Genomic DNA, 24,165 nt, shown 5'->3' with positions numbered 1-24,165 from the left:
ATTGTTCATAAAAGTACTTCTTGTTTTTGTAATAGAGCTGAGGAACAGAAAAAGAGCAAAATAAGACATTCAGATATTCTCCATCTTTTTTTAATTTACAATGATGATTGAATTATTTTTCTAAGACAACTCTGAATAAGAATGGAGCTTCTTTAATGGGAAGATTCTTTTTCCCGCTGAAATTGAGCTGAACCATCTCTCAAGCATGATATGATGGGAACAGAATGCAGCCTTAAAGCAGAGATCTTAGAGATTTCTGATTGATTTGCAGTGTGGTACTCACATGGTTCAATGGCAGGTGCCAGGTACTAAAAAATGCTAGGGATTTTTCCAGCTTTGCTTCTTGTTATGAATCACTCCACGACTGTGCATCCGGAGCCTGTAACACCTAGGCTGGTTTTCAAGGTTTTCATTGGTTCAAAGTCAGGTGGAGTGGCTGTGGTTGTGCTGAGGGGTGAAGAACAGAACACTAAGGGCTTTCTATATATGTAGACAATACGAAGTTTCGGGTTGTTTTTTCCAACAGGGAAAAATAGAGTCAGCAACGTCAGTGTGTGCTCTGCACGCTGACATGTTTAGCAGAGCTGGGGAGCACTCCCACATCTATCCCTCCCCCATCAATCCGCTGTATGTACTGAGAAGCCCAATCCAGCCCTAAATAAATCTGGTCAGCACACCTTGATAGTCTCAGAATTTCTCAGAAGTTAATGCAGATCAAATCAAGAGTGCCTCTGGGGAACTGAAATTGAGCATTTAGCAGCTGACTAAATAAATAAACGTTTGGCTAATCCCAGTAGGTACTGCCTCTAACCAGCATATTAGTTTGTCCATATTTGCTCTAAATAAACTCACGAATCACAGCGAACAGGAGCGTATTTTTATACATGTGCATGCAAAGTATGCATTTCTTTGTGCACCTAAAGAATTTTGTGGCGTAAAGAGCAGCGTTTATTTAGCGAGATGAATATTGCTTCTTCAGAACGAGTGGATTGTCAGTTGATAAGGGCCGGGCTCAGGAGTGTTTTGTATCAGAACTTGGTGGGGCTGGTTTTGGGGGAGGGCAGGTGCTGACTGCTCGCTGTGGTCCAGCAGTGATGGCAGAGCGGCCTTCTGCATGGCTGCCCTTCTTTGAGTGCTGTGGATGCCTTTGGACTTGAAGGCAGCTCAGTGCAATCAGTCCGTGCACCAAAAGCACGTGTTGTGTTCCCTCCTGCCCCTGGCTATGGCAGGACCACGAGCCAGCAGCGGTGCTGGGCAGAGGGGAGGGCAGGCAGCCGTGCATTGCTTGGTGCAGCCATCCCAGCCATGGCCCGCGTCCAGCAGCCGCCTCGCTTCGCCATCGTCCTCCTGCTTGGAGGGAGGCTGCCAGTTGGCAGGAGCTGAGATCGCCGGCTTTGGTAATAAAAGATGTCTGACATTTAGAAGTGAAATGTGTTTGCACCTCATCGTGTTTCTTTCCAACGTTAAATTGCTCTGTTCTGGGAAGCTGCAGGCTTTGTGCCTGTGTGGATGGCAAGGCGATAGCCTCGGCAGCGGCCGTGCATATCTTGTCTTTCCCTGTGGGGATGCTGCAGGAATTCTGCTCACAAAGTGCTCCTTTTTCCTGCCGGGACCCCGGGGGCTCAGGCCTGGTTTTATCTTCCCTTGTGAAAAGTCACCAAACCCGTCCGCTTTTTGAGGCAGAGAGGGTGTTTTCCATCTGTGAAATGAATACCAGAACCGTGTGTATGGCCGCCGCTCTCAGTGCCTGCATCGTGAGCCCGGAGCGGCTTCTCCTTTGTCAGTGTGGGTCACTGCTCCGTCTGGAGCACTGCGTGGGGCAGGCCTGGCTCTGCAGTCCCCCCACACACAGCCGTGTCTCTCCTCCCAAGCCTGGAGCAGCACATGGTGATCCACACCGAGGAGCGGGAGTACAAATGCGACCAGTGCCCCAAGGCCTTCAACTGGAAATCCAACCTGATCCGCCACCAGATGTCTCACGACAGCGGGAAGCGCTTCGAGTGTGAAAACTGTGTTAAGGTGGGGAGCTTCTGCTGGAGAACCCTGGGGCTGGGGCTGGGGTTACGGCTTGGGTTACGGCTGGGCTTGGGGTTGGGGCTGTGGCTGGGCTTGGTGTTGGGCACCATCCCGTACCCTGGATCCAGGCTCAGCGTGGCCCCCAGCAGCCTCTCTTTCTGCCTCTTCCCGCTTGGTTTCCACACCCTGAAGGTGTTTTCTCTTCCAGGTGTTTACTGACCCCAGTAACCTCCAGCGGCACATCCGTTCCCAGCACGTTGGAGCACGAGCCCACGCCTGCCCAGACTGCGGCAAAACCTTTGCCACCTCGTCTGGCCTCAAACAGCACAAGCACATTCACAGCACTGTCAAACCTTTCATATGTAAGTTGTCATGGCCATCACGGAGCCCCGGCTCCTGCTGTAATTGCACGTATCCTGCAGGGCCCCCCAGTCCTCCCTGTCCCTCTGTCAGCAGCTGCCGTAATTTTATAGGTCAGAGAATGAGATGAACTTATTTCTTTTTTTTTTTTTTTGCATGCTCCCTGTTTTTTCAGTAAACATTCATGGCAGTTTTTGACTTTCTTGACAAGTTAAAAGCTGAGTCTCTCAGCAGTCCCAGCGATGCTATTTTCTCATCTCTTTTCTTTCTCTCTCTTATTTTTTTTTTCCCCCATAATAACTTTGAGTGTTCACGTTGGTGACATAAGTAAACACCTGGCACAGCCTGCCCAGAGCGTTTCCTTGGGTCCTGCAACCCACAGTGCAGATTTTGGGGTAGCATCAGAGATGAGTTTTTAAGAGTTTTATTTTTCCTTCTTTATTTACTTCATGTTTCATCTAGATCATGCTTGGAAACCAATAAATAGCAGATTAACTGTCCTTAGTGCTCACTGTAGAGGAATATTTCTAAAGAAGGGTTTTCCCTCGAGGGCCATTTGTCTCCTTTCTTGTCATTTTGGGGCTGTATATTGTTTTAATTGACACAGCACCTATGGGATTTTGATAACTGTGTGGGTTGTGACACAACAAAGCCATGGAAACTTTAGGGACTGCTTCCTGACACTCTTCAAAAAGTGCCATTAAAGCACAGAGCGGGGTCTGGGTTTGATTCCAGGCTTTGATGTTACGGTAGGGAAGCCACTGAACCCACTTCTGCCTTTTTCCCTGTTGGTATAATGGGAACAGTATGCAGGGGTATCCTGGGAGGCTCGTTTCATTAGCGTGCTCTGAGATAATCAGATGGGTGTCAGCAGAGGAAGAAAAAACGCTCTTATTGCTCATTTTGATGCAATCTTTCATTTGATGACGGGCACATGAAAGAGATAATTTGAATCTCGTCGTATTGCCGCAGCGAGATGAATGATTTCTCCTCATAATCTCCTCACTCTCACCTCATAAGAATTAGGGAGTTGTCAGTCCAAATCAGCGTGTAAAGCAACTGAGGCCAACTCTGCCTAGTTCAGATGTACCAGGTGGAGCCACATGTGTTAATATGGAATCCATTAGCAACTTGAGGGGAGCTGTGAGGCAGGCTTCCCTGGAAAGGTCTTTTTTTTATTGTTCAGAGGAACTTGGGGTGGATTTTGTTGGGCTCCCTCCTCTACTATTGCACCTGGGCTTTGGATAAAATTGTATATACATGGGCATATATGTGTATATCTATATATACACACACATCAGGAGGCTGTAGCAAGTCTTCCTGGTGAGGCAAATGGAAGAGCCCCATTCTCTTGGAAAACGTCGCTTTTGTTATCTTCTGTTTTCTCACAATTTTTTGCTGCGTGGATACAGCATAACATCTTTTTTTTGTGCTATTGTGAATGCATACACTAAAAAATAGCACAAACACAGCCGTGAGCCAGTGCAAACTGACAGAAAGTGTGCTTGGTTGTGATACCATCTGTTGAAGCAGATTAACAATTTATTATCGACTGGAGTGTGTGTGTGTGTGTTGCAAGCCACAATACAGCATCCCCTGGCACATGGCAAGAGGATGATTAAAATTAGGGGTAATTCTGTTCTGGCAAGAAAAATATGCACGCATCTTTTAAATAAATCCACCCAAATGTGACGTTTCTTCAGAAATTATGAGTAATTTGAGAGGGAGCTCACACAGGGTGTCCTTGCACTTGGAAGGGTTTGCGCCCACTGGCTGGTTTGGACGTGCACAGGCCCTGTGGATGCTGGGCACGGTGATGATCCACTGAGTTTTGGGATGTTTGTTTCAATGAAAACAGTCGGTTTGTCCAACTTTAGTAATCTTTGCTTTGAACTTCAACAGAAAAGGCTTCTTTTGATGTTTTCAGAGCCGCCATTCACCTGTCTTGAGATACTCAAATAGCAATGAAAATCCTAGAAATTAGAAAAGGAACAGAGGGAAAGTCAGGCTTCCATGTTCCTCTAAGTAAAAGTGAGAGGAAGGAAGGCAGGAGAGCTCAGTCATGGATCTGAGGGCTGAGCGTGGGCAGGATTTGGGTGCAGGTCCTTGCCTGCCTGCCTGCACAATGCGCCTTCCCTCTCTTTGTCTCAGCTTCCATGTTTACAAATTGGTGATAACAGAAGTTCTCCCGTGGAAGAAGTGTGTTAATTCACTCAGAAGTGGGGTTTATTCCTGTGTTGAAAGAGGCATTAGACAATAAAAAGTTACGGTGTTTGGATACATAGAAAAGTTTGGGTGGGATTTCTTTTTTCCCCCTTTATGCTCTTCCTTCCACACCAGCAAAGTCTGTAGGTGAAAGCGGTCGTAAAAAATCACGTTTTGAAAGCTCTGTATTTACAGATCATTAAAGAGGGCGGTGAGGTAGTGTTAGCTTAGCACTGCCAGCCGTGCTAATTCAGCAAATACAGCCTCGGCCCCACCGAACGGAGCTCTGGCTGGCAAGGCATTTATGGAACATCCCTACGGCGTGGTCACTTAATGGTATTGAAGAAAGCACTTAGCTCGCTCCGTCCCATTTCCTGTTAATTTCATATTGCTTTTGTTGTTGGTTTCTGTTGATGCTTTAGGTGAGGTCTGTCACAAATCCTACACGCAGTTCTCCAACCTCTGCCGTCACAAGCGGATGCACGCGGACTGTCGCACCCAAATCAAGTGCAAGGACTGCGGGCAGATGTTCAGCACTACCTCCTCTCTCAACAAGCACCGGCGCTTCTGCGAGGGCAAGAACCATTACAACCCCGGGGGCATTTTTGCCCCGGGCCTCCCCTTAACGCCCACCTCCATGATGGACAAATCCAAGCCCTCTCCCAACCTCAACCATGCCAGCTTGGGATTTAACGATTATTTTCCATCCCGTCCCACCCGGGGGGTCTTCCGTTCTCACCCGCCCCCCCAGCGTTCCCTGCCCTCACTCCGGGATTCCCGGGGATTTTCCCACCATCTCTCTACCCCCGGCCCCCCTTGTTACCACCCACACAACTCCTCAAAAGTCCCCTCAACCACACCCAAGACGCAAAGCTTCCCAGCCCCCTCGGGAACCCTGCGCTTCCCCTGATCTCAGCGGTGAGCAACAGCAACCAGGCCGCCTCGGCAGAAGAGAAATGTGAAAGCAGCCTGGAGAACTCCTACCTGGAGAAGCTAAAAGCCAGGAACAGTGACATGTCCGACGGCAGCGACTTCGAGGACGTCAACACAACCACGGGCACAGACCTGGATACCACCACTGGCACCGGCTCTGACCTGGACAGTGACGCGGAGAGCGACAGGGACAAAACAAAAGATAAGAGCAAACAGATGGAGAGCAAGCCGGACTTTGTCAGCAGCTCTGTGTCGGCGAGCTCCACCAACAACACAAGCGAGATCCCTCTCTTCTATTCTCAGCATTCCTTCTTTCCTCCCCCAGAAGAGCACCTGCTGCCCACCACGGGAGCAGCTAATGACTCTATTAAGGCTATCGCCTCCATCGCAGAGAAGTATTTTGGGCCTGGCTTTATGGGGATGCAGGAGAAAAAGATGGGTTCGCTCCCGTATCATTCCATGTTTCCGTTTCAGTTCCTCCCCAACTTCCCCCATTCACTCTACCCTTTCACGGAGCGAACCCTCAATCACAACTTGCTGGTCAAGGCAGAACCAAAGTCACCCAGGGACCTCCACAAAGTGGGCAGCACCAGCTCGGAGTCACCCTTCGATCTCACCACAAAGCCAAAAGAGATAAAGCCAATCCTGCCACCGCCGAAGGTCCTGCCAGCCCCGTCCTCAGGGGAGGAGCAGCCACTGGATCTGAGCATCGGCAACCGCATCCGAGCCAGTCAGAATGGAGGGAGAGAGCCACGGAAGAACCACATTTATGGGGAAAGGAAACTAATGGCAAGTGAAGTCTTACCCAAGATTTCCCAGTCTCAGCTGCCTCAGCAACCATCCCTGCATTATGCAAAGCCATCACCCTTTTTCATGGATCCCATCTACAGGTATTAACATACCCTGCCTTAATTGTTTCCTCTAATGAGGAAACAATTCATGTGTTTTAAATGGTTTTCGAGCTGGCATCATCACTCGAGGCGGATCTGGATGTGGGTTGTTCAGGAAGAGCAGCGCATGTCCGATAGGCTCAGTGTGTCCATACAGCCTGGCAGTGCTTGCCTGCCCTCCATCACAGCACGCTGAGTTTTCTGAATCAAAAGGGCTGAATAATTGAAAGGAGTGCTCGTAATCAATATGTATAAAGAACACATCCTTATTTTGATAAAGAAGAAACTTGACCTATTAAAGGACTCTCCCACGAGCCAACGCTAAGATGGCACTTCTGCTGGGGAAATTCCAGAGGTTTGATTTGATAAGAATGCAGAGTTCAGATGCCTCAGAGCCCGGGCTCTCATGGCTTGGGAATGAGTCAGGAGCCCTGGGAGTCTGCAAATGCAGCTCTCCCACTCACTTCTGTGATGGCCCTTTGTGAGCCACTTCACCTTTTTTTTTTTTTTTTTCCCTCCCCACCTCCCTTTTTCTTTATAATTCCTTCTTCAGTTCATAGGAACTGCTGTTGCAGACTCAGCCTTGCGAAATGTTTTTAAGGCTGGAGTAGCAAGTACTGTGTAAATACATGGTAGAGTATTATCTCGACTCTTCCAGAGGCATGCATTGTTCTTAAAAGATGCTTAAAAGATGGGTTTTCTAGTTTCACTTTGCACAGAAGGGTTTTGGGGAGAGGTGTGATGCATTGTGTTGCTCCTCTGGTAAGCTGTGCATGGAAAGGGGAGTAGGTGAAGTTATCCAAGTGCCAGTTAGACTTCCAGAAGGAATGAATTCAGAAGGTGTAAAGAAGGGGTTTGTGTCTGTTTCTAAAGGGGAAGGGCTGTGAGCTTTCGAAGATTAGCATAGCAGTGAGCCTGCATGCAGCATTGCCATCACTGCCCAGAGATGCAGTTGTCACCAAGCAAATACCACTTACTGGTTCTTAGAAAGGAGGCAGCCCAAACCAGCTTCGTTTAGACATTAACCTGGCTGTTAATTAATTCCCTCTTAGCACACATGAACTGTTTCATAGCCGTGGGTTCGACCCAGTGGGCTCCATGTCTGATTGGGCACTCAGCTCTTGCTCAGACCAGTGGGTATTTCTGGAGTTAGTGTGCTGCAGGGCTGCATAGAGCCCAGTGGTGCCCAGGCTGCTGGCAGGGGATGGGTTGTGCTGCAGTCGTGGTTTCGTAGCGCTGGAAAGGCTCAGCATCACCGCAGGGCTGTGGTGTCAGCACTGGGATGGGTTGTCAGAGCCTTCAAAGGAGCGGCTCATGGCGAGGTGGAACAGCACCTATGTCACTGCCTTGCTGCTGCTGGATGGCTGATAACTGTGGGAAAAAATGATGTCAATGCATAGCGGGGCCAAGGAGCTGTCAGCTGAGATGAGGATTAGTGAGCCCTCGGTGCTGCCGCTGGGAGAGCGGCTCTCGCTGTGCCAGCTCTCGGGGCTGATGCTGTCACAGCCTGCACGCTGCCCATCCGTGATGGGAAGGGCTGCATCACGAGCTGGGGCGTGTAACGTGGGCCTGGCGTGGGCATCTCCTGGGGAAGGAAGGCAGAAGGGCTGATGTACGTAGTCTGTTACTCATTGATGCAGGAAAAAACGTAGAGACGTGGGGTAGGGAGGCAAAAACTGGGAGTATGAGTAGGGTTGCACCACCTCTGGGCAGGCTCATGGAATGTTAAAACAACACGGGCTGCAAAAGCAGCTGCCAATTAAAATAGCAGCCCAGGGAAAAGCATAAAGGCCCAAAAGACAGATGGAAGGGAAGGACGGGGCATCGCGCATTGCATTCCAAGGGACGCGTACGGTTTTAGTAATACATTAAAATAGAAAGTCCATGGCAGAGCTGCTTGTGAATCAGACTCCTGATGTAATGAGCCAAACAGCCGAGCGTCCAAGTCCCAGCTCGAAAAAATATGGAAATATTTTGTTTCTAAACTTCTCTTTATCAGGCTCTCTCACATCATTTGGCTCCTTCCATTTTTCTCCCCAAGGCCACTTAAATCCTTGACATTTTCTCCTGGTGATATAATTTAATGCAGCCAGACAGCCTGAAATCAGGGCAGTTTTTAGCTCGGCCTCGTTAAGGTAACGTTCTCAGGCACTGGGCTGAGAAGATTGGCTTAACCCCATGGCGTGGCGTGGCCAATGGGTCATGAGCATCCTTTGCTTATGTCAGGCAGCAAGTTGCTTGGATTGCTGCAGCTGGGAGCACACCGACTCACGTTCTTTCCAAAGCACAGTAATTATGGGTGCACTGCAAACCCAGCTCTGCTCTTTTCTTCTACCGAAGAAAAAATAAATGCAGTTCACTAATTAGCGCTCTGCGTGACTCTTCTTTTAAACTATTTGGTAATTTGAGCCACGCACCAATCAGCTGAAATGTGGCAAAATGATTTGCTCTCATTTATGCTGGATGAACGTAGTTAGATGTGGAATGGGGATGGACTCCATTCCAGAGATTCAAAGATGCAGCTGCAGCTGTTGGGGCTACTTTCACGCAACGTTCCCCTGCAGGACATTGCAGATTCTCTTTCTGGGTGCTTCCACACCGTGGTTTTCCTGCAAGGAGAATATTTTGTGAAAGCACAGCCGGTTTTCTCAAAAATAGGGCTGTTTCTGTAAAGCAAGGTGCTCAGGGATGGAATATGTGAGGGGGCTGCAGTGCCATCAGAAGAGCTTGGGCTGCCGCCTCGCTTAGAAACCCCAACCGCTGCCCGAAGGAGGGGCTCTGTTTTCCACCGCCTGCTGTGGGTAATGTGTGGGTCATCATTAGTAGCATCCACCAGGAAGGGGAGAAAGATGTGTTAACAGGAGAACAGCCTCGTGGGTGTAGTTTAAATGTTCAGCTGCTCCTTTGCTGCTGTGCCCTGGAAGGTACGTAACCCTCTGTGTTGTTGTCCAGCAGGGTGGAGAAGCGGAAGGTGACAGACCCTGTGGGTGCCCTAAAGGAGAAGTACCTGCGACCCTCCCCGCTGCTATTCCACCCCCAGGTAAGGCACTACAGTAATAACTCAGTGCTGATTGAATGCCCAAGCTTTGTGATGGAGAAACGCAACGAGGTCGCTTGCATTTTCACCCTTCATTGCTCTTTTCACCCAAGGGTCCAGGATGCCAGAATTTTCCAGCAGTTATTTGAATGCTTACCTTGGGATAGCTAAACACTCCCCAGAATGGTGTTACTCTTTGTGCTCGTGATTCCCTGTTTCAGAATGCCCGGTGTGCTGTCAGTGCCCCCAGCCATCCCTGTCCCCCTGCTGGGAGCCCATTCCTGTACTCTTAGCTGCATTCACATGCATTGTTCTTGTCTGATAGCGTTTCCCACCTTAGATTAATAACTTGCAGGTTTGTGAAAGCTGGATCCTGGTTGCTTTCACAGCTAAACTTAGTTCCTTCATTGTTTTGCATCAGCCTCTGAGTTTGGTTAATAACTTCCCCTGATTTTTCCTCCATACAGGCTGGATAATGGTGACAGGCTGGCCAGGAACATCCTGTGTTTGTGTGAGTTAGAATGGTGGGGATATCTGCCTGTAAAGAATCTGATAGCAGGGAGGAGCTAGTGCAGCAAGGAACCCAACGAGACGATGAGAAACGTGGGGGCCCTGGGCAGCGGCCGACATTGGGTGGAAGGCTGTTAACATTGTTCCTGAAATCCTGACCACGTCCTCTTCCCATGGCAATGAAAAGATGTGGAAGGTCTGGTTATCTCTGATGGCTTATCACGCAGAATAGCCTAAAATTTACAATCGCTCGAGCCCGAAACTTCCTGATAACTGATTTTTAACGAAGGAGGCTGCTGTGTAATGATCACTTGGCCTCAAGAGTGGCCGTTCCCATGCTACAAACCAGTCAGATATCCCAAGGACCGAAGGTAGATGAGGGCAGCTCACTGGCTCAAGAATACGTGAGAATTTTACTTGCCAGATCTCCATCCAATGTTATCCTGGATATTTTCCTTAGCATTGTGATTTCAGAAGCTCTTGCTTCTGTCGTCTTCCATATAGCAGGTGGGTTGGAGGACCCTCCCTGTGTTTCTCCCATTCCAAGCCCACGTCTGCTCTCAGTCCTTTCTGTTCTGCATCTCCCAGAGGCCCTCGCTGCGATGCCAGCCAGCCAAAGCCATGCTAAAGCATCAGAAGGTGCTTGCTTTCTTACACTGAATTCCAGGCAACTTTCACTCCTTACCGAGTCGTAGACAGTCGTTGCTGCGCTGTGAGTTATTCACACATTGTCTATTTTAAATGAAACTCTGGACAGCGTAAATAAACGATGTAACTTTTTGATAACTTAATGGAGAACCTTTTCTCACCTGTTAAGTTTCTTTTTCTTCTCCCCATCTTTTTTATTATAACCAGGCAGTTGTTCCCTAAATAGCAAAGTGCCTTTAGCACTGGAGAGGCTATGGCCGGTGTTTAGAATTTTAAAATAAGCCTAGGGCTATCAAGCCAGCAAACATCTCTGACTAAGTGCCTAAAGAACAGGGCACAACAAAAGATATCTCCAGGTACTCCAGCAAAGGGCTGAGTGGCATAGCTCTGAAAGATCCGGATAGCATTTTAACGTGATGGTTTTGTTACATGACTGGCAGCTGGGGCAGAGCTTTTGCTGTAAATGATCAAGTAACCTTTTCAAGTGGCTGGCGCTAAGTATTACTTACTATTTATCATGGGCTGGGAGCCTCCAACTAAGGGGCTGTGGATCTATTATCGAGAAATGGGTTTTACTACTCCTCTTTTTTACTGCTTATGAATGGTTGTCAGCCTTCCACAATGTATTCTTTGGTGATTAAGACAACTTTTTTTTTTTTTTAATAGTCATACATTTTAAACAATATCTTGGCTCTTTTCCCCCCATCCCCCCCCCGAACCCAGTTTAATAAAGTGTAAACGTGCAAAAGGTCAGCCCTTCCTGTACAATAGAGCATCTACTTTTGATATATGGCTTCCTACTGCCTTCCGCTGCTCGCCGTCTCCCTGCTTGCTGTCTGCCTCCATTCAGGCTCCCACTGCCCCCATTGCTCCCTTCCCACTGATGTCATCCGCAGTAAAGAGGCAGCTTTATTGCTGCCTTGTTTGTTTTATCCCCATTTTCAGCGTGGTATCTCAAAGTGCTCTCAAGAGTGCATAAAACTGAACGCTGGAGACGTCAGTGCAGTCCTCCGAGCTGCTGTTCTCTCTTGGATTTGGATTTCCTGTTTTGCTTTAATGAAAGTAAAAGTGGGTTTTGGTTGGCTTTTTTTTTTTCTTTTTTCTCTTTCAGGCAAGACTTTTGTGCACAAACTTTGCTTTCCAGCTCTCTTCTCGCCCTTTGTTGCTTTCCCTTTTTCCCATCTCTCCAGGTTTCTCCCTGTTTCTGGTGTTCACCCCCAGTGTTTCTGTGGCTGTTGCTGGGTCCCAGAACCCAAAGCTGTAGAGGAATGGCAGCCTTTCCTTTGGGGCCACCCCGCCAGCCCTGCATGCCTGCTGCTCCCACCCAAACAGGACTTGGAATCATAGAATCATAGAATAGAACCATAGTCTGCATTTCCAGGTGCAGACTGCGGTCCTCCCATAGCCGTAACTCACCCAAACCACTGCTCGTTTTTATTTTAGCTTGGCTGGACTCTCCTTTCCCTCCAGGAAGCTCAGCCACCTCCCACTCCTCCTTCCATCACCTTAACGGGCTCCTCAACCTTTCTGACATGTAATTAAAACGTCTTGGCCAGGCAAACTGTGCATGGCCCAGCTCCATCCTCAGCCTGATCTTCGCTGCAGGGCCCCTCTGCCTCCTGCCCAGCTCCCTTCATTCCCCCATCTCTCTGACACGAGGCCCTTCTACTTACAGATGTCAGCCATAGAAACGATGACGGAGAAACTGGAGAGCTTTGCAGCCATGAAGGCGGACTCCGGCAGTTCCCTGCAGCCCCTTCCCCACCACCCCTTCAACTTCCGATCGCCGCCTCCCACACTGTCAGACCCCATCCTGAGGAAGGGCAAGGAGCGTTACACCTGCAGGTAAGGGAGCACAGCAACCCCTCGTGGGCATCCCCACCACCCACGCAGGGCTGGGAGGGAAAACAGGGGGCAGCAGAATTAGAACGGAGCGCGGCGATGACGAACGCGCTCCGAAATAGCTTGTTTTTGTCTGGTGGAAAATGGGCATCTTCTGTTTGCTTTGTAATCTCGAATAACCCCGGGAGCAGATCTGGAGATTCTCAAGCAAACAGGGCCCTTCCACGCCAAGTCTCTGCTGCGTGGAGCCAGTGCCACGGTTGGCAGTGGGAAAGCAGCGCGGTCTCAGCTATGCAAAGTGAAGGAGCTTTAAAAGCAGCAAGCACTGAGCTGCTCTTTGCACAGGCAGTTCTATCCACAGCGATGCTCATGTACCCATTGCAGCTAAAAACGTGTGTGTCAGAGCATAGCCCCGAGGGAATGGGAATCCATGCAAGCTCACACAGCTTTACCTGCAAGTATGTTCTTGTGATGGCTCTCCCTGCACCTTTCTCGTGGGCACTGTGTGGGCACAGACTTTGTTTAATGCATCTGCAGCCTCAAAAGCTCTGTGCTCAGGTTTCAGCTGGGTGGTTAGAAACGGGTTTCCCACTACAAGAGGGACTCAGCTTAGATTTATACACACAGTAGCCCATTACCATGTGGATTTTCATTATTGATTAACATTCACACTAACCATCCATCTTAAGGACATCCAAATGTCTCTGAAATTAAGAAACTCAACTCGTATTTCCTTCTGCAACGTCAAGTGTTGGGCTGCCCAGACACAGAACGTAGCTTTTCCTCCTGAGTATTTTATTTCCCAATTAACATCTTTATTTATACTTCCCCTCCTTTTGAGTTTGCTATGAGTCAGATTTACTATGGAACGTGGTCCCTTCTCCTGTTTTATTTTCTACTGCTGCATTTCCTTATTCTAAGCAGACTGTCAGACTCACAGCAGTATATCCCAGTAACAGCAATGCAAGGCTGCAGCATTTATCTGGAAGCGAATTCAATGAATTCTGAGGATAATCAAGTAGATTCTGTATAAGTGACCAACGGGAAACAGAGGAGAGGTCTATTAAAATCTCAGGTGATTGGCAACACGAATGGGCAGCGCTGGATCTCCCACCAGAGGTGGCAGTGGGTGGTGCTGCTGATGCACTGACTTTGCTCTTGCTATCCTAGGTACTGTGGGAAGATCTTCCCACGCTCAGCCAACCTGACGAGGCATCTGCGGACACACACAGGAGAGCAGCCCTACAGGTGATGCAACCCCCAATAATTCCCTTCCCCAACGCCCCCCTCATTCACCGCTCTGTGTTGGTGGGTTTTTTTCCCCTTTCTGTAAAGCTGTGCCAATGTAACACTGCAGTCCTATAGCATTTCATACCGTGATTCATCGGACTGTATGTTGTGTGTACCAGCCAAAAATAATCCAGCTTGGCAGCCTGGAGATAGGCACTTAGCTTATATTTAGATGTATGCTGGCAAAGGAGTGATCTGATTTCCAGTGTTGTTTCACACTCACGTTAACCATTCGTCTCAAGGACAGCTGGAGGTGCTGAATGTCTCTGCAAACCAGGCTGGTTTGAAGGGCTTGCCAGGAAAGGAACTGCTGGAGCTAGCTGGATTCCTTTCTTCTTTCCCTAATGCCTGTCGGGGATGCCTGGAGTTGTGGATCAAAACAAAAAGGCACTGAGCTCCCCCAAAAGGAGTCCTGTTCACCTCAGCCTTTCAGATTTCAATGCGACTCACGAGGAAATGGATGTATGGAGGTGTGTGTAGAGAGCTGGAGCAGCATCTGTCTCAGAGTTGTTTTGCTCCGTGTTTTCTCTGACTGGTTTGCAGTCAGTTTCAAAACAAAGAAGAGACTTTGGCAGAAGAATGCTTTGATTCCTTTCTTTTGAGGATGTGTATCTGAATTCATTTGGCAGAACTGAATGAGTGATGAATTGAGAGCTCACTTAAAACCGAGCGCTGTGTTTTCCATAACACGAGTCGGTGTTTTGCGCGCTGTCAAACAGCAGCAACAACCGAAGCAATTTCACTTTGGGTAGTAATGTTGTGGTATTTCCACGCGCAGTCCTAAGTTCACAACAAAGCTGATGTTGTGGTTATGACAGAAAGAGAAACGCAACCAAATCTCTGAGCGGCAGAGGCCCATCTGCTCCAATGCGTGCCATTTTCATGCCTGGTTTTACTGAAGAAGCCACTTTCTTCCACGCTGTGACCCACGGTGCATTCAGAGCCACTTTGTTTTCCATACAGATTTTGAGGAGGATTTTGAGTGTAGACACGAGGTAAATCCAACTCCAAAAACCCCCTCTCCAAAGCAGACATATATTTTGGAAGCATTCCCTTTGAGTTCTCAGTTGTGCTGTTTGATATGCTTTGAATGAATGCGGCACATTCAGCACACAGTCCTGTCTGAGTCAAACCCTCACTCCCGGTTACTCAGAGATTCAGTGCCGTTTTCTTCCAAAAAAGGAGACCTTGGACTCAACAAAGGTTAGCAAAACACGCGCCGTATTTCATCTGCTCTTCTCCCAGAAAATGGTCCTTGTGTAGGGTTTTTGTGTGGGATTTTTCCTGCAGTAGAGCGCTGACTTCTGGACAATGTTGCATTATAACAGCACTCCTGAGAGTCAGTGCAACGTTTATAGAAAGGCTTAATTATCATCGATTTTCCTCTGCTCTCAGAGAACGGAGATTTCCACCTTTAGCTTGCTTTTAAAGTGCCAACATCCTGCAGGTAGAAGCAGGTTGGGGATTCTCTGTGTTTTATCTTGCAACTTTCCTTCTGCTGTTTACATCTCTGGTTCCCAACCCTTCCGTGTTCTTTAGCAAGTCCCTTTTGCTTCCTCGCTGTCTATAATGAGGATACGAGGTAGGAACGCGTAGCACGTGGGCACTATGGATGTTAATTCCTTCTGTAAAGGAGCAGTGCTGTGTGGAGTGAGGAGTACCTGGTAGTGCTCTGTGCTTCCTGAAAATCTGACTTGAAACAGCATCAGGACAGCATGCAGAACTGGGGAGGCAGAACACACACAGGCTGCATGCAGCCCAGCCTGGCTGCTGGCTTCAGCACGGCTCTCCTCTCGCATCCCTCCAGGATGCCCTGTAATTGATTCTTGAATTACCCCCGGTCCTCAGGCACTGCCTGCCAGGCTGCCGTTCCTCCCATAAAGATGTGCTTCCCGACGTCTGTTTTGAGTTTGTTTTGCTTTAATTTCCTTTCAGACCCCCATGTCCTGTTATCTGCATTAAGCTGAAGCTAACAACTAACGTCAGTGTCTGCTGTGGCACTGCAGATCGCGCTCAGCTCCGCACAAAGTGCTCTCATTTTCTTTTACAAAGCAAATACGGCTCCTTTTTGAGCTCCCCTCTTCCCTGTGTTTAAGTTGGTCCTTCCGTCCAGGTCGTTTATTTAGATTAAAACCAGCAGAGATCCAAGCACCGACCCCTCTGGGACCGCAAATAACGCCGCCCGTCGCTCTCATCCCAGCGCTCAGACGTTGGATGTTGCTCCTTTGCCTCTGGTTTCTATTTTTTTAACAAGCTCTTTATCCCCTCTCCCTGCATCCGAGCCTGGGTCTGCATAGCTCATAGTTAAAGCGAGGACCTGTCAGAGGGAGCTTTTCAAAGGCTTCCTGAGCATCTAAATAAATGGGTGGATGGGGGCCGGGGCGTTCGAGCCGTGCTCCTGGCAGTGCTGCTTTGAAGTGCCTGGAAACAGGGAGGGAGCTGATGGCACAGCACTGCTGGAACTCAGCTCCTGTTCTCCTGCGGGACGTCGGGTGCTGGGATGCTGCAGTCTGGAGGGTTGCAGAAGCCTGGCGGCTCACGGGTCTGATCCTTGGGTTGCTAGCAGGGAGAGAGAGAAAGCTTTGGAAGCCTGAGAAAGCTGTGGTTTAACACGAGATTTTGCCTTTTTCCTCAGTTAGTCAGAGGAAAGGTTCATGATTTGAAATAGTTTAATATTTTTGCAGTGATTTAACAGTAGGAGATTCGGAGGTGGGGGTGGAACCCATGAAGAAAAGAGAGAGAGTGTTTCATAAAGGTATCTCTGCTATTCCCAAAAATAATATCAATTTGGTTTCGGAGACCGAATAAAAATTGCAGCTGTAGCACATCTGGAAATGGTGCACGTGTTTGACAGTATGGGTTTTTTTACACTTGCACCTTCTTCTTGCATTTGGATCTGTTATGCTTGTAGGAAACCACACCACATCCTTACTGTCAAGGCAAATCCAGTTTGGTGCTTGAATAAGGGAAGGGAAAAGCGTGGGAGGAGGGCACTTGTGAGCCCAGAGCACCCGCAGCTTTGTGCCATGAGGAGCAGTGGTACAGTTTGGTGGGATGTGTTTTGCCCTTACACGGAGCTGAAGGAAGGGGATCCTGTTGGGATGAGAGGCGTTTAGGAACGGTTGTGTTTTGTCCTGTAAGTGCACAGGGTTTGCAGAGCTCTGCAGAGAAGGGTTCTGCTTCCTGTGGGCTTTGGAAGCGTAGCCGTGAGGAAAGTGCCTTTGTTGGGTAGAGGTGATGTACTGAAAGAGGGATCTGATCGGGCTGGTTTGGAGGAGTTTGGCTTTTTACCTTCGGTCCTGGAGCTCCTCTCTGCGGCTCAAAGCCGCCCTCTGCAGTCGTGCTCTGCCCACAGAGCTCAGAGCATCACCGTCCTGCAGGGGAGGTCCGGAGGGAAAGGTAGCTATGGCCCATCTGCCACGGGCAAAGCATCTGCCGTGGCTCCTGCAGAGGGGTAATTCAAAGAGGAACGTGTCTTCACTCAGCAGTTCCCCCAAACAGCCTGGCTCGGCTCCGTGCATTGCACACAGTTCAATGCAAACCAGATATTCGCTCCACGGGAATGGATCTGACACAGTTTGGAAGCTGTGGTGTATTTCTTGGGAGCTGTTGTGCTATGATAGCAGCCATAATGATCTTTAAGGCTCTGCTGCCTGTATCTTGAGGAATTTCGTGAATAAATGTAGGGTTTTCCATGTGTCCACATAAGTGTGTCATGAAGGGCTGCGCTAGATAATAACAACGATGTTATAGTTTTAATCTCCCTTTATTCTTCTTTCTCCTCTCCCCATGCCAGATGTCACCTGCCTCCCCTGCAAAATGTGAAATGAATTAATTCACCTTTTGTGTTTTTACATTCGTGTGTAGGGGAAAAAAAAAAAGTAATTATTTTGCTTAAAATTCTTATTTGTTTGGACGGCTCGCTTCTTAATTAATCCTAATCCTTTCTTTGTGCTCCTTGAGTAACAATAATATCAGATTTGTCTGGAATGATTAATGCCTCTTGCATTCCAGCTCCTCAGCCGAGTAAAGATTTATAGACCAACATTTTCTGCTTTTCTGGTAGTCAGATTTTTGCGTTTTTTTTTTTTTCCCCCCCTCACGTTGCACTCTTTGGCATTTGCTTCTATTTTTCAGGTGTAAATACTGTGACAGGTCATTCAGCATTTCCTCCAACCTCCAGCGGCACGTTCGAAACATCCATAACAAGGAGAAGCCATTCAAATGCCACCTGTGCAACCGGTGCTTTGGGCAGCAGACCAACCTGGACCGACATCTTAAGAAGCACGAACACGAGAACGTTCCAGGTAGCAACCAGCATCGCTATGGGAAAGCTATAGGCAAGCAGCTAAACGATGGACGGTGCTTCTGGAATTGCATGTGCCACCCATAAATGCTGAATGCCATCTGTTTTTCTCTGTAGTTCAAGTCTGGAAAGCATAAGCTTCTGTAAAATAACCTTACTGTACAGTGAGGGGATTGTTGCATGATGCTCCTCCTTCATTTTTCCTCTTAGCAATGACTTTGACAGCATCTGATTGTTTCTCCTGTTCTCTTTTCTCGTTTCTCCCACTCAGTGAGCCAGCACTCTGGAGTCATTACAAACCACCTTGGGACCAGTGCCTCTTCCCCCAACTCGGAGTCAGACAACCATGCACTTTTAGATGAGAAAGAGGATTCGTATTTCTCTGAAATCAGAAATTTTATGCAAATAGTGAGATGAATCAAGCGTCGACGTTAGCAGATAAAAGGTAGACCAGCAAATGAAATGACCTGGTGGCACACATTGTTAACGTGGTTCAAAGACCAGTCAGCCTCTGTCCTGTAGTATTTGATTTAAAGCACTCAAAAGAGAGAAACAGTGGTTTGGAATGGAAAGCACCATCAACTTCAAGTGCTGAGCCCAGCGTTGAGTCTTTTCAGAAGATGACCTGGGTTAGGAGTGAGTGGCAAGGCGTGGGGCCTGGGAGGCATCTTGAGTTTTGCCTTTGTTTTACAAACCTCATTTTGACTGAGGAGTATTAAATCTGCCCACAAACCCAGCTGTGAGGGAGCTTCCTCAAATGGAGGTTGTTAGAATACAGTACAGAGATGAGGAGGAAAGCCCTGTGTCCCACAGATGTTATATGTTGAGAGACGGAAAAGCATCACTTAAATCCAGACTAGCCAAAATGCTAGTTTGAAAAGCATTTGGGTTGATATGTACTTGATGTGCTCGTTGTCCCTGCAGACACTGCAAAAGCTGATTTTTTTAACTGCCTGAAACATGTCAGTTTCCCTTTTCTTTGTAGTTTAAATAGTATGTGTATGTGGACATAGATAACTCTAGATATTTGCATTCATGCACACGTATAAATTGAATACGGTCCGGTGTTACAGTGAAGACGCATGATTTATTCATTTGATCTCTTTCTTTTATTTGCTTTCCCTCTTGACCAAACATTTCAGGCCAGAAATGCAGGATATTGACAGCAACTCCCAGTGTCACGGATTAGCAAATGAGAAAACGGAAGATGTGGATGATGAAGATGAAGAACTGGAGGAGGAGGATGACGACAGCCTGACAGGGAAGTCACAGGATGAAACGGTGTCACCCACTGCAGAGCCCCGAGGAACGTACGAGGATGAAGAGGATGAGGAGCCCACATCTCTCACCATGAGCTTTGAGCACACCCGAAGGTGAGGTGGCCGTGCCCTCTGGGAAGTCATTTGGGGGCCAGACTTCTGACCCTGTGTCAGTGCTAGATTGTGAATGCGACTGTTTTATTTCTCAAGCCATGTATCATACCTCAGTTTGATTTAAGCATTCACTTGACTGATTCCATTTTCACCATGGCGAGGGATACAAAACAAGTGGGCTGCAAGGAAAGTGTGTGGTAAGATGTAGATCCAAGAACTTGAGGAGTTTGTGCCAGGAGAGCAATTAGTCCAAAACAGAGAAGAGCTTTTGCAAGGTACTGCAGTTCAGGGAGTAACGCCTGTCTTTAACACTCTGGTTGAGGCAGAGGGAGAAGCATACGTGTGCAATCCGTGTTGCTACTCATTTTATTGTAGCAAAACGCTGTTGACTTCAAGTTAAATCACCAGCATTTAGGGAAAAGTTAAAGATTTTTTTTTTTTTTCCCCAGGGTCAAGTGATATTTAGGCAACTTCACCATTAAGATTTGTCGCACCTGTATAGGTTTAATGCTCCTTTTTCAGCTTCAGTTTCCCAACTGCCATTTGTACCTAGGATATCCTAGGATGCAGAGCCCGCATCTTATTCAGTCTCAGTGCATCACTGCTTTCACTGCAACTCAGAGGAGACACAGCAGTGTTCTGTAGACACTGATCCAGTGCCCAGCGTATCAAGGAGTGGCCAGCAGCTGGACACCTCCATGCAGAAGAGCAGAGGGAGCTTTAGTCAGGCTGACTCACAAATATCCATCACACCGATGCTTGTACGTGCATCATCACGCTCTCCACCTTTTCTTTGTGCCTTGCACTCTGTGTCATTCTCGTTGTCTGTCCGTCTGTCCGCTCACGCATGTGGCTTGTGAGACCCCCATGTACGTGCATGCAGGAACTGGTTAGCACCACGCTAGTGTGTGAACGGTGCCATGAGCTAACAACAGGTCAACCCCTTCCCCTGGTCATTGGTACAGGTGTATTGAGGAGGACGAAGCCGGCTTGTTAGATTTGGAGCAGATGCCGAATTTTGGGAAGGGGCTGGATCTTCGCAAAGCAGCCGAGGAAGCATTTGAAGTTAAAGATGTGTTTAATTCCACCTTAGACTCTGAGACAATAAAACAGACTCTGTACAGGCAGGCTAAAAACCAGGTAGGTATATGCCAGAACATTTTACCTAGCTTGCTGCCAGCGCGTCCTATAGGATTAGCAAGCAGCTGGCCTCCTGCAGCTGAGGTTTATTTTCCCTTCCCACTGAGCAGCAGTACTGATGGTAATGAGGGAATCATGTGGGAGCTGTCTTGTCGCAGCTGTACAGAAAAATGGAGAAGAAATGGAGTGGGCATCAGTTTTAGGTCACCCGATCAATTTATCATTAACCCTGTGTTGTGAGAACATGCTTATGTAGGACAGTAGTGGCATCTGTCTGTTTTTATCTGTCTGTATAAATGTTTTTTCCCAACTGTTATTTATTTCTACTTTGAGATAGTTCTTCAGCTGGTTCATACTAAGAAACTCAAGTTTAGTCCACGGAAACTGTCACTGTATTTGATTACAGAGAGCATAATAGACAGTAGTATTGCCTTGACTTGCAGTCCTTCAGGCATCAAGAACTTCCTCGCTTATCTCCCTGATTTCTAAAAGCAAAACACAAAAGGAGCATTTGCTCTGTCAGCTCGAGCAGCTCAGACCCACCTGCAAGCCTCAAAGTGACACCTCAGCCCCTGCTGTAATTTAGAGGAAAATCTGGAGGTATGGGACACATCCGTTTGTGCTTCCCACTTTTTCATTGCACCAAAATGTTGCCTAGTTTCCTGAAGTTCATATCTTGATCCACGTGGAAGGGCTCTCACAAAAGACTGTGAGAGTGAAGGTAGATCACTGTGTGGGCATACTCACGTTAAGCCTCTAAGAAGGGTGCTCCAAATTACCACCCAGCACCCAGCACAAGCTGCTTGCCTGAGTCCTCTGTGTGTCCTGTTACTAATATGGCAAAGGTACTAACCACGTAGGAAAGCTTGCTCCTTTCACATTTGTCCTACTTCGTTAGCTCTATCCAACGCTTGGCAGAGAGTTGTCCTTTGGGGCTGTTGTTCTTTTTAGAAGCACGCGTGTCCTTACCACTTCCAGGCTCTTTCAGCACGTACCTACAGTAGGTAGATGAGCATGCTGATGTGACGAGTAGCTCTGACTCTTGGTCTTCAAGGGGCTGGTGGTATCGTCACCAGCACAGCCGTATTACTGCAGGTCCAACTGTACTGAGCATTGTACCCATGTCCCAGAAATGCACGATTTTTGCTGCCCTGCAGAGGGTAGAGCCAGGTGTGAGGCGTGTGCCACGTGCCCAGCCTGGCACGGAGCGTTTGGTTCTGTGCAACCGTGGGGAGTCCAGGCTGCCACATTCCAGTAGGTGGAGCAGCAGGTGCCATCCCTGCATGTGGATGTAAATCTTGACCTGCTGTCAGGGACAATGCCACTTTACATTTTGGTGAGCTGGTGCTGTGGTCCCACGTGCGTATTCACACGTCCCCTGCGTTGCTCTCTCCTCCCGCAGGCTTATGCAATGATGCTGTCCCTATCTGAGAACGCTCCCCTCCACACGTCCTCCCAGAACTCCCTGGGTGCTTGGTTGGACATGGCAGGAGCAGCTTCAGAGTCGGGGACCTTTAACCCCATCAACCACCTCTGAGAGGTCCGCAGGGCTCTGTCTGGAGTCGCAGCGAGGAGGCGGCGGTGCTGCGCTTACCCCAAACCCCAGCAAGCAGAAGATGGGTGCGAGGGCCTCAGGGAGCGCCTGGACTTTGGGCTGAGAAAGGAACCTGTCGCATCTGACCTACCAGACCTGCGTTTTTACCACGGTTTTGATTTGTAATTTATGGCAATGAACCTCTCCGCAACTGGATAACCCTGACACAGCCCCCAGGATTTCACCAAAATAGGAATAGCGTAAGCAAGGCACGAATCGCAACAGTGTGATCCGATATCAGTCCCTCCGCTATTACAAGATGGGATCACTGAGCCAGCAAAGCCCTCGTGGAGGTGGAAGCCTGACACCATTGGGCAGCTTCATCCCTTCAGTCGAATAAGGAGGCAACAAGGAAACGGAGCCCAGTGAGACCCCGTCCCTGGTGCAATTCTGGCAGAGCCACTGGAGTTGCACCAGGGAAGGGTAATCCAGCCCATTTTGCTGACCTCTAACAGAACCTGAAGTTGTGTACTCCCTCTGAAATGCTGTCCTGTGCTCAGTTCCTGGCCAAACACCTTTCCTGTGCAAAGATCCTGAACGTGAGTGGCAGTGTCCCAGCTGAGAGCTCCTCAGCCTACAGCACTGCTGGGGTCGGGCTGGCGTTGGGTCACAGAAACGTGTGGTTGGTGGTCCTCAGCTGATGTCCGTGCCTGCAGTGCTGTGTGGAGAGCACTCTCCATCTCTGTGGTGCCACAAGACAGAGCTCTGCTTGGACCTGGAGCCTCTGGAGTGAGAAATGGCTCTTGGTCTGCACTGCCCCGGGGTCTTGTGCTGGAGCTGCTGGGTCTCATGGGGAGGGTGAAAAGCCATCAGGGGTGGGGAAGGTGGCCCGGGGCGGTCAGGATGGTTGCAGCCACTGTATTTGTTTCCTGCAGTGATCTCTTCTCGGTGTTGGTGGTGCTTGGGAATTGTAGAAGAAACATCCTGCTTGTGCTGTTGTGGTGGGGGGTTGGCTGGTTGGCTGTGCGTGGCTGTGGCCATTGGTTTTCATAGGAAGATGTCCTAGCTTCAGCAACATCAGGGCTCTGAGCCCTCTATTCAAGCACACAGCCAAGAATAGAATCATTTCTCTGACTCTAAAATTGCTCGCAGGTATGTCATGAGTGATTTCAAATCTCTTCCAAGTCTCCTCCTGTTGTTCAGTGGCCCAAAACAACTTCCAGAAGTACCGTTGTTTGTGCTGTTCTGCAGTGCGAATTGCTGAGTTGGAGCACAGCCTGGGAAGCAAACAGACCTGGTACAAAGAACAGCACTGGTTGTATGGATAACGTTAAGGGTGTGTGTGCTGAGAATTTGCTAATTGCAGCATCGTCAGTTGAAATGTTCCAAGGACTGGGGAAGAGTTGGTGCGGTGGCACCGTGCTCAGAGCCAGCCAGCTTGGGAAGAACACTTCCCATTGGTTTTCCTGTTGGTTTTCCCATTGGGGCTGGTTAGGAACTGCAGAACTGGGCCAGTGGCCGCTGTCAGGGGGGCAGCATGTGGTTTGTCTGCCTGTGAATTGGTGGTGTGCTCAGTGCAGGGTGAAGGAACACAACACGGGAGCCTCATCCCGGCACACTGAAACAAAGGAAACAACTGCCCACAAAGTGGGGTTATGCTAGGAACCCTTCATAACGTGCTGTCAGCACCAAGAGCAGGCTGTTTTTAGATAGCTCGTGAAGGAAAGCATCCAGGATATCTTTAGTAAAGAAGGAGCAGAAGGTAAATTAGCAGCACCGGTGTATTTTCTGAGAAAATTTGCCCTCCCTGTGTGGTTTTCCACATCCCTCTGTGAAAGTGCCCAAGGCCCTGAGCCCAGCCGAGCTGCTCCCTGTGTTGGCACGAGGCTGTGCTGGTGGTGGCACAGCACCCGGTCCTGAGAGCACAGAGGTGGTCCCATCCCACCCTGGGCACCATTCCCACCGGGGCAACAGAAATAATAAAGAACTGTTTCCTCTCCGGATGGAATTTCTTTTAATCTGTAAATAACTTGTAATTTTTTGCTAATTCTTTTCTTATTTTATTTCTTCCTTAACAGTAT

At 48.6% G+C, this 24,165-nt stretch overlaps 1 protein-coding gene across 1 annotated transcript in view; it reads left to right on the top strand.

The window, feature by feature from the left end:
* Positions 1–24,159, top strand: part of PRDM16 (PR/SET domain 16) — a 122,609-nt gene extending 98,450 nt beyond the window's left edge. The window contains 13 exon segments of the mRNA XM_019622445.2: positions 1,872–2,019; positions 2,225–2,378; positions 5,004–5,291; positions 5,294–6,404; positions 9,360–9,444; positions 12,275–12,444; positions 13,612–13,689; positions 17,869–18,038; positions 18,309–18,434; positions 18,437–18,482; positions 19,180–19,410; positions 20,376–20,550; positions 21,953–24,159. Of these exon segments, the coding sequence (XP_019477990.1) occupies positions 1,872–2,019; positions 2,225–2,378; positions 5,004–5,291; positions 5,294–6,404; positions 9,360–9,444; positions 12,275–12,444; positions 13,612–13,689; positions 17,869–18,038; positions 18,309–18,434; positions 18,437–18,482; positions 19,180–19,410; positions 20,376–20,550; positions 21,953–22,087 (2,917 nt within the window). The 3' untranslated portion in view covers positions 22,088–24,159.
* Positions 24,160–24,165: the final 6 nt, after the last annotated feature.

Source organism: Meleagris gallopavo, chromosome 23, assembly GCF_000146605.3.
Source record: "Meleagris gallopavo isolate NT-WF06-2002-E0010 breed Aviagen turkey brand Nicholas breeding stock chromosome 23, Turkey_5.1, whole genome shotgun sequence".
NCBI lineage: Eukaryota > Metazoa > Chordata > Aves > Galliformes > Phasianidae > Meleagris > Meleagris gallopavo.
This window is presented reverse-complemented; position numbering and strand designations above follow the sequence as displayed.